This window comes from Stylophora pistillata, chromosome 2 (assembly GCF_964205215.1).
Source record: "Stylophora pistillata chromosome 2, jaStyPist1.2, whole genome shotgun sequence".
NCBI classification, from domain to species: Eukaryota; Metazoa; Cnidaria; class Anthozoa; order Scleractinia; family Pocilloporidae; genus Stylophora; species Stylophora pistillata.
In genome coordinates this window covers 38,175,246-38,192,781 of record NC_142520.1, presented here as the reverse complement: position 1 = coordinate 38,192,781, position 17,536 = coordinate 38,175,246, and the positions used below count along the sequence as shown (strand labels likewise).

Below are 17,536 nucleotides of genomic sequence, written 5' to 3'. Positions count from 1 at the left end.
AGCACTGTTGATTTACTTATTTTTTTTCTTAAAATCTTTCAGAATTTTTAACTCAAAGCTACACATTCTCGTCATAAATTCTAGCAAATCAAAGGCTCTGTGAGCCAACTTGTGAATTGGAAAACCATACAATGTCGTCAATGGAAAGTGATGTTTGATTTCCACACTAGGATATGAATCGTTCTAAGAAGTGTTGGACTGGTAAATGAACGTTTTGAGGAATATGATGTAAAATTAATTTAGGCGTCAAAGACAGAAAATATGGTCTGGGTAGGAGTTAGTATAAGACAATCACTGTTCCAGATTTAACTGTAAAGGTTTGTGGAAAGAAAGTTCAAAATGGCGCTGTTTTGTTTATCGATAAACTATCGTTGCAATATTAAGCTTGGTATTTACTTGCGATGTAAGTAAGGGTTATCGGCCTTCAGCTCGTGGTTATGTGATTTATTTCCCTCGTGCGTTGCCCGAGGGAAACGCACGAGGGGAATAAATCACATAACCACGAGCTGAAGGCCGATAAATGGCATTTTTTACATGTGCGAGGATTCCTCAAGCGATGCAAAAATACACTGAAGAAAAATGGCTCTATTGTTCATGTTTGTTTTGTTTTTTAACACTCCATGCTGGCATTAGTGGGATTCACAGGTTTCTCGGCTTTTTCATTATATGTTAGTTTTTTAAAGTCGCATTTCGAATTAGTTGGTCGTCTCGTTCGTAGTGAATGCTGGGAACAGGCTAGCAATGTTGAGCGATTCAGAGTCAGAACTGTTTGTTACTCAAAGCAGTTTTAGTGGCGGCACCTCAATTGAGGTTTCGGAAAACAACTTCGAATCTTTATTTGCGGGTGCAGACAACGAGAAAGCAGTTGACAATTTTAAATTACGCACCGAGAATCTTTTGACCGACCGATTCCCCCCGAAAAGAACAAAGGAATTCAAGTTTATGTAAAACTAAGCATGGGGATAAACATACAAAAGCTTATACGCTGGATGGGACGCTCGGACATAAGAATAAGCATGTATGCATAAGATTATCACATGCTTTCGTTCTTTTTATGCTTATGCTGTCTAGTGAGTCATTTTGTAGATGGCCTTGTGGCACTGCCACAAACATAGTAACCTTCCCTGTTACGAAGGAGAGGTTGGATCAAATCCGCAGCGCGAAAGTAAATTCAGTTCGTTTTGCTTAACTGCGCATAACCGCCCGAACCGCGCGATTTGTTCGCGCGAGAACGCTTCCCTCCTACCTCCCCTACTAAGCAAAATTTTGTCTCCAAACTTACTCCATAGTTTGGAGATCAATAAACAAATCAGAATCCGTCGTTTGCGCATATATTTTCATGGCCTTAGGGGTACTAGAGGGTCATTATTCTGTGTGTTCATACTAAAATGATCAAATTTGAAAATATGGCGTCTGCCCGGCCGACCTTCAAAATTTTCCAGTGGGAATTTTCGTTCCTTTGCCATCGAGTTAGACCTTGGGGAACTGAGAATATAAAGTAGCAATGCTGTAGAATACTCTCCTTGGAAAATAATGGATTTCAAGGTCTTAAAGGTGACTGAATAAGCTCTCGAGTCAACGACAGCACGATTCTCTAAAGCGATGCGAATTGTGGACGTAGACTGAAAACCGAACTTTCGGACTTCAAGCAGGGCCTAGCGACAATTTGACGATTCCATGGCCCGATAAATATTATGTTCGAGAAACAACGCGTTCATAAAGTATAGTTTGATAGAAGATTTTGCCTTAATTCACAGTTTTTCAGAATTTTCAACAGAACGCTACGCAATTTTCTGGCCGTGAAGTCAAGTAATCAACGATCTAATCAGATAAAATTTACTGCGTGGGCTTTGTACTTGAGAGAAATTCGTACGTTTTTTGCTTATAATCAGCAAATGAAGAACTGTTTTGAATAAAAATGTCTTCCCGAAATATTTCTTGGTCATTTTCGTCGTGCTTCCAATTGACAGATTCCATGAAACTTGAGATCTCTCCACTCACGCACAAATTCGCATATTCCTTTTAAAATATAAACCGCGTGCCTATTTGGCACACCTACGAAACTATTTAGCAATGTTTACCTTTCATCTTCATTTTTTAGTTAAAACTTAATACGTAACTATCACTTTATTTCCTTTCTTTGGTTTTTTTTTTCTTTTTCGAACACAATAATCATTTTCCTGTACATATACATTCAAAGCATTGACGCCACCAAAGAAATATACGCTGCATGAGACATAAGTGTATATTGAGAGATTTGGCAAAACTTTAATTCACGGATGAAAAACGTATAGTTTTAAACTCTTTCAAGATTATCATTGGCTTCTTTTTCACCCCACCACTATTCTTAGCAACAAAGATTGCCATTTCATTTGTCTATTACTCGCCAAATGCTTTCAAATGCACTTAAAAGCCTAAATTCGAAAAACGTTGACAGGAATTGACCAATCGAGCGAGCTACCGACTGCCATTCTTTACATCATATCTACAACTCGCTCTTGCGCATGCGCGCAATTCACGAGGTAAAAATTATTTAAGCATGCTGATTGTACTACGCGGGCGTCGTAAACGAGAGAAATTTGTTAGTTTTCCGCTTCCAAGAATAAGATTTAGCGCTCCTTGGGAAAAGCTTTGGTCTTGAAATATCTCATGACCTCAGCTCAACCAACTCTCATGCCCCCCTTGTGCTCTGCAGACTTCCTGCAGCGTGCATACGTTTCACGATACGCACGCGCCAAGCACGAACAAATTCTTGATTTTACATTCTGATTTTTATATTGTTTTTCTTCTTTTTGTTTTTCTCATTATCGATATAAATTAAACTTGTTTGAGATAAAACGTGTCCGTAGAAAATTAATATTCAAAAACCCTTAGAAACCGCCATTGAACTTTAAAATCGTCCTGTCCCTTCATTGTGCGTCGATTTTAATTGAATTGCGAGAATGTTCCAAGAAAGAGTTGTTAAATATAACTACATTCAATATGTTCATGTTTAGACATCCATGTCATCTATCTCTTAGCCACCCGTCAAGTGAGAAGTTTTAAATTTCCCACTCATTCGCAGCCAGTATTCCTTTTGCATTATTGGAAACATAATTGCTCTGTCTGCATTTCAACAACTTTCTCTACGTTTTTATTAGCTTTGAAAAAACCCACTCATCGGGCTCCCAAAAATTGCGTAATACATAACACAGAAAGGGTGCTATGAAGAAAACAGTCTTCCTCGAATGCCGAGTTCCAAAAATTACTAGAAAGTCGTTTTGGTATATGTTTAACACCTGTCGGCAACATGTTTCCGATGTCAACTAAATATTACACCAGCGAATAATCACAGATCCAAAGAGAGATTCTTATTCCACAGCAGCATGTAAAAACAACAAAAAAGGGAAGGAAATTTTTCGAATTTAGAAAAAAATTTTTCCAACTAGTTAAGATATCAATTTTTATTTCCCTAAGTGCGAGGCTAACGTTAGGCTCTTACTTTAGTTCGTGCAAGCACCAGACAAACAAAAGAAATTTGCGAAAATATAGTCATTAATTTTAAGTAACCTTGATAGAACTTTATGGATTCAAATAAGTGTCTGAAAAGAATTCGAGGCTATAAGCTGTAAAATAGATGACCAATTAAGTAATTGCGGATATTGTTCAGTTATAACTAAAAAACTTTGCAAACACACTTTCATATGTTGTGAAAAAGGATCTAAAATAATTTTGAATGAACAAAAGATACCAGCGTACTAAAATGGACGACGAGTTTCACTAGCCATTTTGTTAGTGAGGCCTCTATGCACGAGACTTTCAGTCTTTAAAAATTTGCGTTTCCTTTTTGTTTTTGGTATTATGCTTAGCTGGAAAATGAAGAGCAGAAAAATAAAGGTTTCTTATCAACAAATGCAAGCTTCAATACATACCATCTGGGCAGGACTGAAATTGTCTGAGGGGAAGCACCACAGAGACAAGGAACAAGTGGAGAAAAACTCTCATGTCCGCACAAAACCAGCCAAAAAGGAATACTTTGGATGTTTTGGAGCTATTGAGCACACCAAGTAGTTTATAACAGCAATTTGTTGACTAAGATGTAACTCCAATTTAAGGCTACACTTCCTAGAAACGTGTTCGCCAATCACATTTGGCCGTGATATGTGAAAGATGTTTTATCGCCCGTCACGGAGACGCTGTTCTGAAACAGTTAATTTGGTTAGTTTTCTCCTCAGGCAGTTATTTCCATCGTTCGCCCTCTGTCCTTAAGGACTCTTCTTGTACCTGTTTCAGTGATTAGAAGTAGCATCAAACCAGAAAAGAAATTATTAGTTAAACTCTGCGAAAAGGAAGCAAGCACATAAGAAATCTTATTTATTATTATTTTTTTAAGATTCAAATTGATATCTCTGTGGCATTTTGACCAAAGTTCTTAAGAAATTTAGAACACAATTTTAGAGATCATGGCTTCAATGAGGTAAACTCTTTTGTCAAGTGTCGTTCTCACTGAGAGTTTTTGTTTCAGCCCGACTTGCACCTGCATTTTAAGTATTCTTTCCTCTAATTTAGTGAGTTTTTGATATGCAAATTAAGTCCAAAAAAAGGTTCTCCTCTTATTTTGATCGCTGTCCACACGGGCGGTCTGGCCAGAAATCAGTTTTAGCTTGTGGCGACACAAAAACAGGAGAATTGGAGAACAACCAAACTATGAAAGCTGAATGTTCCACCAAACACTTTTCATGGGCAAAGAAAAAAGAGAACCTTCTTTCGACGGGAAGTCGAGACGGCCCCCCCTAAGAGAGAAAAGCATACCTTGCCAAACCGATACATGCAAACTGAACTGTAAAATACCCTAACTGGTATGTTCCGCATCTTTTCTTGAAAACTGGTCTATATGATAATATCTGCCACAAAAATTCAACTTGTTTGGGACAAAACTCTTAGATATGAAATGAATGGCTTTGAAAAGACCTTTGAAACCGCTATAGATCTTCCTTTCGCTTCATTGTGCATTGACAATTATTGAATTATGAAACTCAGGACATGGAGGGTTGTTTTATGTCACTACGTGATGATGGTAAACATCTTTTTTGAACTCGTGGTCATCCCATCAGATGAGCAGAGTCTTCGCTTATCTACGGTTAAAACTTGTTTACTTCATTTTGTTTTTGTTTTTGTGTTATTACTTAGTCTATATTCCCACAATTTTCTAAATGTCTTTATTTAGCAATAATTTCCATTAAATCCTCTACAATACAAATGTCTTTAATTTAGCTAGAACTTGTTTTTCTCATTATCGATATAAATTAAACTTGTTTGAGATAAAACGTTTCCATAGAAAATTAATATTCAAAAAGCTTTAGAAACCGCCATTGAACTTTAAAATCATCCTGTCCCTTCATTGTGCGTCGATTTTAATTGAATTGCGAGAATGTTCCAAGAAAGAGTTTTTAAATATAACTAAATTCAGTATGTTCATGTTTAGACATTCATGTCATCTATCTTTTAGCCACCCGTCAAGTGAGAAGTTTTGATGTTCCCACTCATTCGCAGCCAGTATTCCTTTTGCATTATTGGAAACATAATTGCTCTGTCTGCATTTCAACAACTTTCTCTACGTTTTTATTAGCTTTGAAAAAACCCACTCATCGGGCTCCCAAAAATTGCGTAATACATAACACAGAAAGGGTGCTATGAAGAAAACAGTCTTCCTCGAATGCCGAGTTCCAAAAATTACTAGAAAGTCGTTTTGGTATATATTTAACACCTGTCGGTAACATGTTTCCGATGTCAACTAAATATTACACCAGCGAATAATCTCGTATCCAAAGAGAGATTCTTATTCCACAGCAGCATGTAAAAACAACAAAGAAGGGAAGGAAATCTCTCGAATTTAGAAAAAAAATTTTTCCAACTAGTTAAGATATCAATTTTTATTTCCCTAAGTGCGAGGCTAACGTTAGGCTCTTACTTTAGTTCGTGCAAGCACCAGACAAACAAAAGGAACTTGCGAATATATATTAATTAATTTTGAGTGACCTCGATAGAACTTTATGGATTCAAATGAGTGTCTGAAAAGAATTCGAGGCTCTAAGCTGTTAAATAGATGACCAATTAAGTAATTGCGGATATTGTTCAGTTATAACTAAAAAACTTTGCAAACACACTTTCACATATTGTGAAAAAGGATCTAAAATAATTTTGAATGAACAAAAGATACCAGCGTATTAAAATGGACGACGAGTTTCACTAGCCATTTTGTTAGTGAGGCCTCTATGCACGAGACTTTCAGTCCTCGAAAATTTGCGTTTCCTTTTTGTTTTTGGTATATTGCTTAGCTGGAAAATGAAGAACAGAAACATAAAGGTTTCTTATCAACAAATGCAAGCTTTAATACATACTATCTGGGCAGGACTGAAATTGTCTGAGGGGAAGCACCACAGAGACAAGGAACAAGTGGAGAAAAACTCTCATGTCCGCACAAAACCAGCTAAAAAGAAATACTTTCGATGTTTTGGAGCTATCAAGCACACCAAGTAGTTTATAACAGCAGTTTGTTGACTAAGATGTAACTCCAATTTAAGGCTACACTTCCTAGAAACGTGTTCGCCAATCACATTTGGCCGTGATATGTGAAAGATGTTTTATCAGAACTCAGGACATGGAGGGTTGTTTTATGTCACTACGTGATGATGGTAAACATCTTTTTTGAACTCGTGGTCATCCCATCAGACGAGCAGAGTCTTCGCTTATCTACGGTTAAAACTTGTTTACTTCATTTTGTTTTTGTTTTTGTGTTATTACTTAGTCTATATTCCCACAATTTTCTAAATGTCTTTATTTAGCAATAATTTCCATTAAATCCTCTACAATACAAATGTCTTTAATTTAGCTAGAACTTGTTAGCTGATCTGTTAGGTTGCCAAGCAACTGTAAAAATGGCAGCCTCAAGCCCATATGAAGACAATTTTCGAAAGAGTAGACTATTTTTTGAGAGCTGATAATTTAATACATTTTTTGCCGGACGATGCTTCCTTCACCTTTTAAGTTTGCACCGTTAAACATTGCTTATGTTTTTCCATTCAAATCTTCTACGTCTTGAGTCTTACTTCACCCTAGTTTGCAGCTGATAAACTTTCTTAAACAGATCGTTAATGAATCAGTCTTGCGATAGACATAAAACAAAACATATGATTTCACTGCAGTAAACACTTTTTTTTTTAGTTTTAAACGAAAATATAACAGTTGTAATAAATAGAACTTCGACAAGCCTACAGACCTAATCGAGTGCTGTTGCTCAGGAGCCCTCAAAACAGAAGTTCATCTTTAATTATTTTTTTAGAAAAAATAATGTAGCGATAAAGTCCCGACTTTTTCATATTAATTTTTAATATAAAATTTTCCACACTGATTCTTAAAGTTGCTTTACATAACAATATTTCCCATCCTTATTATTCAAGCCAGGGAAACAAATATAAACTGGGGCGTGCCCTGTTCTTTTCTCCTGCCCTTGTGGTACCCTTTTAGACATATTTTTGTGTTGTATGTTGGCGAACCTCAATAAACTAAACCAAACTAAACCTTGTTAAAGATGAAACGTCTACACATCGAGTAAACCATGGGAAGTCCTTTGATTAAATTCGAGGTCTTCTCTTGGCTTCTCTGGATATGGGCGATAATCGAAATAGGAAAAAATTAGTGTGTGTTTCCATAGTAATCGTATAGCATGTACATCGTTTATTGGCGGCCAGTATCACAGTTATTCCAGGTTAAACACAAGAGAGCCTCGATTGTTTAAGCATGTGTTTCTCAGCGTATCAATAATAGTTTGCATATTTTTTATTATACTTTATTACACGACTCGGGCATTCAGAGGGCCAATAACTAAAGTCAACCAATCAAAATGCTCTATTGCCGGTCAATATTCTCTCAGTATTGGGCCGGGTACTGTCCCGAATGGTCCCGAATGATACCGCACTTGTGTCCCTTTCAACTTCAGTCGCATAATAGATCTCTTATCAACCAAGCTTGCTCGGGACCGTACCGGAAGAATATCGACCCCCTGTCTTTTTTGTACGGACCTCGCTGCGCTCGGTCCGTACTGTCAAGACCTCGGGCCGATATTCTCCAAGTACGGCCCTCGCGCTTGGCTAATAAGATATATGTAACAAATGAAAACGAAGAACCACAAGCATCTAGAATTACAGGTGAAAGACGTCCTTGAAGGACGAGCGCGTCATGTACCAAAACAAATTATAACATAGCGCGCGTGCTTGCCCCAACTAAGTCCTATTGAGCCGCTATGAACAAAATCTTTATTTACGCACGCCTGTGCGTAATAAGATGACGTGAGCTTTTTTTTACCTGGGTGCAGATCGCTAGAGTTGCCTTCCTGTTTAGCTCCAATGCAGTTTTCCTTCTCTTTAAACTATGGAAGAAACTAGCGAAAAACTGCCAAATTTTTCTATCGACATTGACCTTTTAGGTCCTTTAAGGTCCTGATCCAACAAGCAGCAAAAACAAAGCCGACAAAAACTTGCAAGTTGCACATTTCGCAAATTTGTCGGATCGTTGAGTTTTAAAACATTTTATAGTGACACGACTTCATTTAGCTTTGACTTTCTCCATTTTTCCCGTTAACTTTTAGCTTTTCCTTCAAAGTTATCGATTAACTGGATCAATTGCGCTCGCTCAAACAAAAGTATAAAATGTGGCGTGTTTCTGGCCAGCCAATAGGGACGTTTCTTTACTTTTTTTATGCGTTGTGAAAGTTTTGCACTCTATCACAATAAAAAAAAGCTTCTTCGCACAAACCTTGTTGTCGCTCTGTTTTAAGAGAATTTCGTCATGCTTTTAGCTGTGCGCATATCGAGTTATGGATGCACGCATGCTAAGCATGAACAAATTCTTAATTATAACATAACCAAAGTAAAGCGCGCGCTCTGATTGGTCAATTCAAAGTCCACCATTTGCCCATGGGTGTACGCTGCTGACGTGAGCAAATGAAAAGACTAATCTCCGCACGCGCTTGTTTTTTCTGGTCATGTAAGATTTGTTAAATAAAAGAAAACTCTTTTGGTACGATGTATTAATGTATCAAACGCCACAAAGTACACTATTGAGTTATGGATGCACTGGGAGGTTTTCTAAGTACTCAAGAAGGTAGAGTCGCTTTCGGCTATCGTCTCGCGCGATTCTTGCACCTCTTTCGTACCTATCAACCTCCCGCGTGCACCATAATTCAACAGTGTACGCTAAGGTGTTTACCATTCACTACGCTATCTCTTGTGTTGTCAAGAATTTTCTCTCTCTGAGCCCCCTGTTGAATTTCTGCCGTAAGCCTTTGCCTTTTTCCTTTTGGTAGCCACACATGCTAGATGTCCCTCGTGTGGCCATGATGAGCCTTGGGTATGGCAGATCTCCACTTTTACTTTGCTATCGGTTAGTTTAGATACACTAAATGTGCAAGTATAGTTCCTCTCTATCCTACAGGTTCCTGTTCAAACTAAAATACAGAGTATTTCATTATTAACACTAAATGCAAGTTTAGTACAATAAAGTAAAGATACATTATTGATAGAAAAAGACAGACAGATGGCGGAAAGATACGCAGAAAGAGAGGTAAATAAATATCTCCTGTAGCATTGATAAATGAAAATGATGTTTATGACAGGTAATTTTTAGGTTTCTCTTAGTTTTGAAACAGGCATTTTGAGATGACATGCGTACAAAGTAGGAATTTCTTTCGTTGACCTGAACTATTACCTTAAGGCTTTCCTCTTCTCTTTCCAGTCGTGCGCGCGTGGCCTGTAACTCCCACAATGGTTGCACTAGAAATAATCAATACTAAGCCCACTGTTTTTTTTTTGGTCTCTTGGAACCTGTATCAGGTGCAGTTACGAGAGCCCTTAGTGTTGGTGCAGTTGGCTTTCATATCACAAACATGGATTCCATTGCTGCACTCATCTATATCTGGAAGCAGTAGGAATGTCAACGTAACCTTTTGGATACAAAAATAAAGTGAATGACCAGGAATTAAGTTAAGCAACCCGGTTTTTTTGTTTGTTTTGTTTTGTCTTGTTTTTTGTTTCTCAAAATCTCCATTGCCTTCGTGCGAAACGATTTGAGTATTGTACTTCGAGACGACTGTAGGTTTTCATTTTACCTGAGCATGAGTGTCCATCTCCAGTAAATCCATCTTCGCAGGTGCAACTATAAGACCCAACAGTATTGGAGCAATTTGCAATTTCGTTACAGAGGTTATTGCTGCCTTTGCATTCATCGACATCAAATTAGAGAGTTGTCGAAAGAAAACATTACACGGAGAAAGCATTCAAACAAAAAGGAAGGTTTAAGGTCCTGGAACCAAACTTTGTATAAACTGATTCTGCTCTTAGTTTACTGACCAAGTTCAAATCAGAATAACAATGCATCAGTTATTAAAATGTTTCATTTAAAAGTCAGGAACAAAACCTAAGAGTCCCTGACGGCTCCTTAAACTTAAACGGGTCATGAGTGATATATTTTCTAATTCTCTAGTAACGCGGCTGAATAGCGCGGCATTATAGTCAACGCGTCATGTTGGAAAATTCTGGTCATGATTTGATTGCAATGAGACTAACTTCACTTGTACAGTTTTGTCCATTTCCAGCATATCCAGGTTGAAATTTACATACGTAGTTCTTACCCACTAGTAATCATCTAGTCTGCCCTCTACCAGTTGAGATTTTTCACCACTAATACAATGATTTGTGTCATTAAGATTTTTTATCACGCAATGTTTGTTTAATATACATGTGTTATTGTCGGCATTGTCTTCAGGCCTACACCCGTCGCTATTTTCTTTAAGGCATGCTGGTAAAACAAGTCTTGCTAAGATGACAGTACTTTTCTTTCTAATATGAGGGGTTTAAAACAAGGAAGGAATCTAGTACCCGTACAGTTGCGTCCATTTCCTGTAAATCCGTGGTGACAAGTACAAGTATACAATCTGTTGTTCGTATTTTTCAGCACAAAGATTTTTTTTAAATCTATCAACACAACAACTTTGAAACAAGCCAGACGCACATCACGGAAACTTTACGAAAACATACATGGGTAATGCTGTATAATGATATGGGACGATATACCAAAAAAAAAACAATGCTAAGGCAGTTATTCGGAAGGCATCCACTAGATCATCCTCAAAATTACCTGAGCATGAGTGTCCATCGCCAGTGTATCCCACTTTACATGTGCAAATGTAAGAACCATACGTGTTCGTACAGTCTGCATTCACGTCGCAGCCGCTGATGTTAAATTTACATTCATCAATATCTACAGTTTAGTAAGAGAAGAAGTGACTAAGTTAGAGTAATAAAGGCTGATAGTTTCGAAAGAAACTGTTTGGGGCTGCGTCGTAGAGTAACTTACGAGAGGCATCCACCATAGAACTGGTCCAAACCAAATATTACGATAGTGATATTAATGATAGTACATGAATAATTTATAATACTTTCATGATACTGATAACTATTCATTAAAATACAATAACTCAAACAAAACTTATAGGACCTACCTTCGTTAACCATAACATAGTAAATCAGTACTGCCTTCGCTTTCCTAGTTGGATCCAGCCAATACTTTCTGTCCATGGTGTATTTACCTTTACTTGCTTATATTTCTTGACAAGTCAGCGCCGGTAATTCAGGGATAGAACCTAAGGGAGCTGCAGTAAAGGCAGATATTTTAGTTTTTTTATATTATAAGTTCTTTCAGGTGAGAAGGAACCGGATCGGCCCAGGATAGAGAATAATTCAAGGAATACAAACCAAACATAGAGATAAACTTTTGATTTGATACCTTTGCCGTTCAGTCGCTGAATGTAAAACCATCCAGGGGTTGAAAGAAAATTCCCTGGTCTCGCCTCCCTGGTGCGGCTATTTAGTTCACACATTTGGTATTTTCGATTGTAGTTATAGCTTTGGCACGTGATCTCATGTCCACATTTGACATTGCAGAGGCGAGGAGCCGCCACTGACCATCTTTTGAAGACAGAGCGCTTGAGAGCCATTCCTTGTATGTTTACTTCTGTCCTACATTGATCATTAGCTGTGACAAACTCCATCACAGAAGCGAGAGGGGCGAGTCTTAAATGGCGGAAAATCCACCAAATACTTCCTTTCTTGAGCTAAATCTGAAAATATTGAGTATAAGACCACATGAATACATTGTAAGTGCTTGCGCTGAAGCAAAATAATCTTTTTTTCACTCAAAGAAGAAATGATTGTGTGCCAGATGAAGACGTACAACAGTCATATTACTTCCACATTAAATTGTTGCCTAAAATTAACAAATGGTAAACACCACAGCGTACACTATTGAGTTATGGATGCACGCGGGAGGTTGCTAAGCACGAAAGAAGCGTAAGAGTCGCTCAAGGCGATAGCCGAGAGCGACTCTAGCTTCTTGAGTGCTTAGCAAACCTCCCAAGTGCATCCATAACTCAATAGTGTACGCTGTGGTGTTTACCATTTGTTTTATAAAATAACATTGATGCACTGTAGCTAAAGAGTTCCTTTTATTTAACAAATCTTACGCGACCAGAAAAAACAAGCGCGCGCGGAAAAATAGTCTTTGCATTTGCTCACGTCAGCAGCGTACACCCATCTGCAAATGGGGGACGCTAAATTGACCAATCAGAGCGCGCGCTTTACTTTGGTTATGTTATAAAAATTTTTAAAAAACACTCCATACTTTAAATTGTGAGAACAGAACGAAATTACTCGTAATTTGCTATATTTGAATGTTTTAGTTTTGAAGGATCTTCAAGTTCAGCTTTTGTGGAATGATAAATTTGATATGCTTAAAGCATTTTGATCTAGTAGCCCTGTATTGCGTCCTCGTAATCAATCTAACTTTCCCCAGCCAATGCCTATGCAATCAAAATGTATCGTATCAAGGGCTATCAGAATCCAATACAAAAAAAATTTGGTGGTAGCCACGCAATATTACGAGATAACTGGCTTTGAAATGTGAGAAAAGTGCTGACTTTGCATTTTATAGAAAGTGAAGGAAAATAAAATCTCCCCGTCAATTCCATTTGAATTCGATATTTTTAGAAACAAAATGAATAATACACGTAGAAAATCTTTAAAATAACTAGCAAATACAATACTCAGAACAAGGTCCTGTAAGTTTTTATAATCAAAATGACTGCATTGAAGCCATTTTTAACCCTTATCACTACTACTGACACAACCAAAAATACTGGCAAAACAGTCTCTGCACAGGATGAAAGTGAACTGCGTGTTTATTGATTTTTTCCTTTTATTCGGTGTCATTAAAATAGGAATCACTGCGCGTTTTTTTTTTCTTTAAATCATTTCGTTATTTTTTAAAATTCTCATCGCACTTTGTTCAAGCTAGCCTACTCCCCTCCTCCTCTCCCCCATTGTAAGTAAACACATTGACGTCCGCGTGGCGCGCATGTCTCGCGTAAAGTAATTTCTTGAAAATTAATTTCTCCTCAGAATAACAACACACTGTCAAGCAAAGGTGATGACAGGGCAGAAAATTTAAATGAATGGGGCATTACTTGCTTTATTACCAAATTCTCCAGATAGGAAAAAAATTTGCATTGTATGGTGAGCAGAAAGGGCAATACTCGAATTTTTGAAAGTGGTAAACATGGATTAAAAGAAAACTGCTAACCTCCAAAATTAGTTAGTTGATTCACAAATTGTACCAGTATTACAATACTTTTTATTTAACTGAAAGTACCTGATATAATCCTTTTAAGCCGTTTGTTCTCACAATTGACTTAACTGCATCAGTAAGTCCTTTGTAAGCTAGTAACTTTCCACTTCCATCATTAACTAAGAAAAATTTATTTAAAAAATGTTTCATTGCATACAGTCACATACATGTACACTACAAACACATTCTTGCAGTAAATACTCTTGAGAAAGACTGTTCCTGGTATTTGTAATTGATGTTTTGACAACCTTAATGGAAGTTGACTCCGCATGCTAACTTCAATTAAAGTCTGCGACACACTGGGCCATTTAAAACGAAAATCACCGAGTATGCTTGGTATGGCAATCGTGATATTTGCAGATCACTGTGATTGGCGTATAAAATCACCAGGTGTGTCTCCGCATTTCGAACATGCTAATATCAGTGATTCAATAAGCCAATCACAGCTATGAAATTTGTTGCGATCCCCAAATAAAATTGCCACATGCATCATCAGCATAAGATTGTGGAAATAACAGTCACCCCAACCAACTTACCAACACATGGACAATAAGATTTTACAAGCTAAAACATTTTGCAGAAAAGCCAATCACCTCACATTTACAATAATTATAGGCATGAGGCTGACTTTTATCCACAAGTTTCCATTAGGACCAGTATCTGCACAAGGAGACTAAACTAGAATTTCCCTGACAACATCAAAGGACACATTTTTTTTTCATGACAAATTTTTGTCTCCTCTGTTGCATCTACACTAAAAATGTTGAAGCTGCTTAAACTATCAAATTTGGTTAACAGCCAAAAATAAGACCGATACCATATTTCACTTTATTACATTCATTTTGAAATCACTGGTGGTCCCTGTAATCTGATTGGCTCTAATTGGTGCGATTTATTCCCAAATCGCACCATTTTTTGCTCTAAATCGCATCTTTTTTTCCAGCCAATGAGGAATTTTTGATAATAAAAATTAACGGTAAAAAACTACGACGTTTCGAAGTCTGCATGACCTCATTATCAAGTAAAATGTTAAAACTGATGTAAAATTGTAGCTCAGAGATTATATACAAATAATGTGATAACTTCATTAGAATAATGAGCGTTCATTGTTATTGGTGTTTAGCATGTCAGATCGTGCAGTATATGTTTAAATAAATACTTTTGCACGTATTGAGTCAGACTGCGTGTTTAGCTTTGGTTTTTGTTCGCGAATGAATAACATTTCGTGAATTAGGCAGTCCATTTTCCCGCGGCATTTCTTGAGAACGGAAAACATTTCCTCTAGGCTAGTGGACGCTACACTGTGGGCTTCTTTCAGATGCTTGCCAATGACAGAGGCTTTATGTTCTTCTATGCGTTGATGAAGATGGCGTGTGGTATAACCGATATAATCCGCATCGCACGAATCACATTTAAAAGTGTAAACAACGCATTGGTGGTTAATTAAAGCGGGCTTCTCTTCTTGTATCTTGAGCTTTCCCTCGATCTTACGACTCGTGAAAACTGGTTGTAGGACAGTTCCGATTTTCCGGCCAAGATCTTTCAGCTGATGTCTTACTGTGTCGGCCGATTTTTGGTCTTTAAATGGTAAAGTTATTCTGACAGGTTGTTGTGTAGCCGCGTCAAGTTCAGTTGGGGTTTCGTGACGGCTTTGGATCGTAGAACTCGTGTACCAGGCGATAGCTGAGTTGATGAGTTTCACTGGGTACTTAAGCTTAGTAAACATCCGCTTGAGATGCTGGCATTCCTTCGTAAAAGATTCTTTCGTTGATGACAGGCGGTAAGCTCGGTTCAGCATTGTATTCAGCAGAGATCTTTTGTAACGCTGATCGACATGGCTCTGGTAATGTAAGAGCAGTCCTGTATCAGTTGGTTTATGATATACGCTTGTTGTCAGGTGGCAACCGTTTTTCTCAATCATCATACCGAGGAATGTAAGCTTGTTGTTTTCAGCAATTTCCATTGTGAACTGTATGGCAGGATGGCATTCGTTCAATGTTGAAAGGAAAGCTGTTGCGGCTTGAATATTTGGCATCGTGGCTAATGTGTCATCGACGTACCTTTTGTAGAAACTTGGTAACTTGTTGTTGCGATCCAGTTGTTCTTCAATGGAGCACAGGAGAACGTTTGCCATAAGGGGTCCCAGGGGCGAGCCCATGGCCACACCGTCCACCTGCTCATAAAGTTGACCGTCGAACTGAAATAGCTGATCTTTGGTTGCTATTCTTAAAAGTTCGGTAAGACCTGTCTTTGTGAGGTTGAGACCATGCGTTTCATTAAACCAGTTGTTTTTAAAGGCTTTTTCAGCGATGATCTCAATAGTCTCGTCGAGTGGCACGTTGGTAAATAAAGCACATACGTCATACGACACGAGAATGTCATTCGGGTTGAGTGGTGTTTCCCTTATCACTTCGGCGAAGGAGAAGATATCGCAGATAGTGTGCTGATTTAATGAAAGGGGCTTAAGCTTCTCTTCAAGCCACTTGGCCAGGGCGAAGTTGTAGGTCCCAGTCGATGATAATATCGGTCGCATTGATAGTTGCTGTTTGTGAGTCTTTGGAAGACCATAAAGGTGAGCAAGCCGGGAACCTTTGCGACAAACTGTGTCAGCAATCGGCTTTAACAGGATTTTTCTGACGACGGACTCCAGCTGTTTTTCTTTTTGTAGTAAGGGATGGTAGTGTTTAGGAGGCCGGCCGCGTGTTTTTGGTCTTTCTGTGTTGATAGGGGTGAACTTCGTTGTGTCTTTGATGGAAGCATCACTTAGTAGACGGATGTACTCTGTCTTGTCCATTACTACTACGCCAGATCCTTTGTCGGGTTTTGTAATGACAATGTCTTCCCTTCGTCTAAGTTGATTTATGGCTTGTTGCAGTGCTTTGGGTGGTCTTGGGCCTCTCCTTTGAATATAATTCAGGGCAATCGAGCGAAGAGTCGCGGCGGCTAATTCTTTTTGGTCCTCCGGTAATGTGGGTTCAAAGTCGCCAGTAAGCTTTTTCAAAGCTGGCTTTTACATCACGAGCTGGCACAGGTTGAGCGATGGAGAATTTCAAACCACGGCAGAGAACTAACTTTTCAAAGAATGACAGTCGGTACGATGAGATGTTTGTAATGTGTTCGTCAACGTCAAATTCCTTGTTAATTAACCTTGCAATCTTGCTCGTGTGGTTGGTCATTACGTCTTCGTAAAGTTTCTTTCGAAGATCTGTCATAACGCGTAAGGTAAGCATGTACTGTAGCGGTGAACATTGTTGGCGGATTTCGTCATAGATGGTGTTCATTTCCATCTTTAACATAGCATTCTGTTTCACTTTTGATCTTAGCTCCTCGGCGATGACATTTGTTGAGAACGCTTTCGATGATTGTTGCCAGTTCTTCGACTTCGTCTGGTCGACTTTGGCGAAGGTTGGTGTAAGATCTACATTCTGGCAAAGGCGAAGAAATTCAATGGCTCCATCACATTTGATTTGCTTACTGCTTAACTGTTCAAGACGCCTGAACAAGTGCAGTCGATTCTCCCGTTTTAGAATTCTAATCAGAGAATGTTTAGAAATACATTTGATAATAAAAATTAACGGTAAAAAACTACGACGTTTCGAAGTCTGCATGACCTCATTATCAAGTAAAATGTTAAAACTGATGTAAAATTGTAGCTCAGAGATTATATACATTATTTGTATATAATCAGAGTTATCACATTATATACATTATTTGTATATATACATTATATACATTATTTGTATATAATCAGAGTTATCACATTATTTGTATATAATCTCTGAGCTACAATTTTACATCAGTTTTAACATTTTACTTGATA

The 17,536-nt window shown here is 38.0% G+C and overlaps 3 protein-coding genes and 1 pseudogene across 3 annotated transcripts in view; all 4 read right to left on the bottom strand.

The window, feature by feature from the left end:
• Positions 1–4,307, bottom strand: part of LOC148739379 (uncharacterized) — a 45,467-nt gene extending 41,160 nt beyond the window's left edge. The window contains exon 1 of the mRNA XM_088749467.1: positions 3,912–4,307. Coding sequence (XP_088605593.1) covers positions 3,912–3,984 — 73 coding nt within the window. The 5' untranslated portion in view covers positions 3,985–4,307. The remainder of the gene's footprint in view (positions 1–3,911) is intronic.
• LOC148739375 (uromodulin-like) overlaps positions 1–17,536 on the bottom strand; it is a 112,722-nt gene that overhangs the window by 56,039 nt on the left and 39,147 nt on the right. The gene's annotated exons all lie outside the window — the stretch shown is intronic.
• Positions 9,139–12,276, bottom strand: LOC148739378 (uncharacterized; annotated as a pseudogene).
• Positions 14,804–17,382, bottom strand: LOC148739377 (uncharacterized). Its single transcript, XM_088751139.1, has one exon. The coding sequence runs from the start codon at positions 16,508–16,510 to the stop codon at positions 14,864–14,866; it is 1,647 nt and encodes a 548-aa protein (XP_088607265.1). The 5' UTR covers positions 16,511–17,382; the 3' UTR covers positions 14,804–14,863.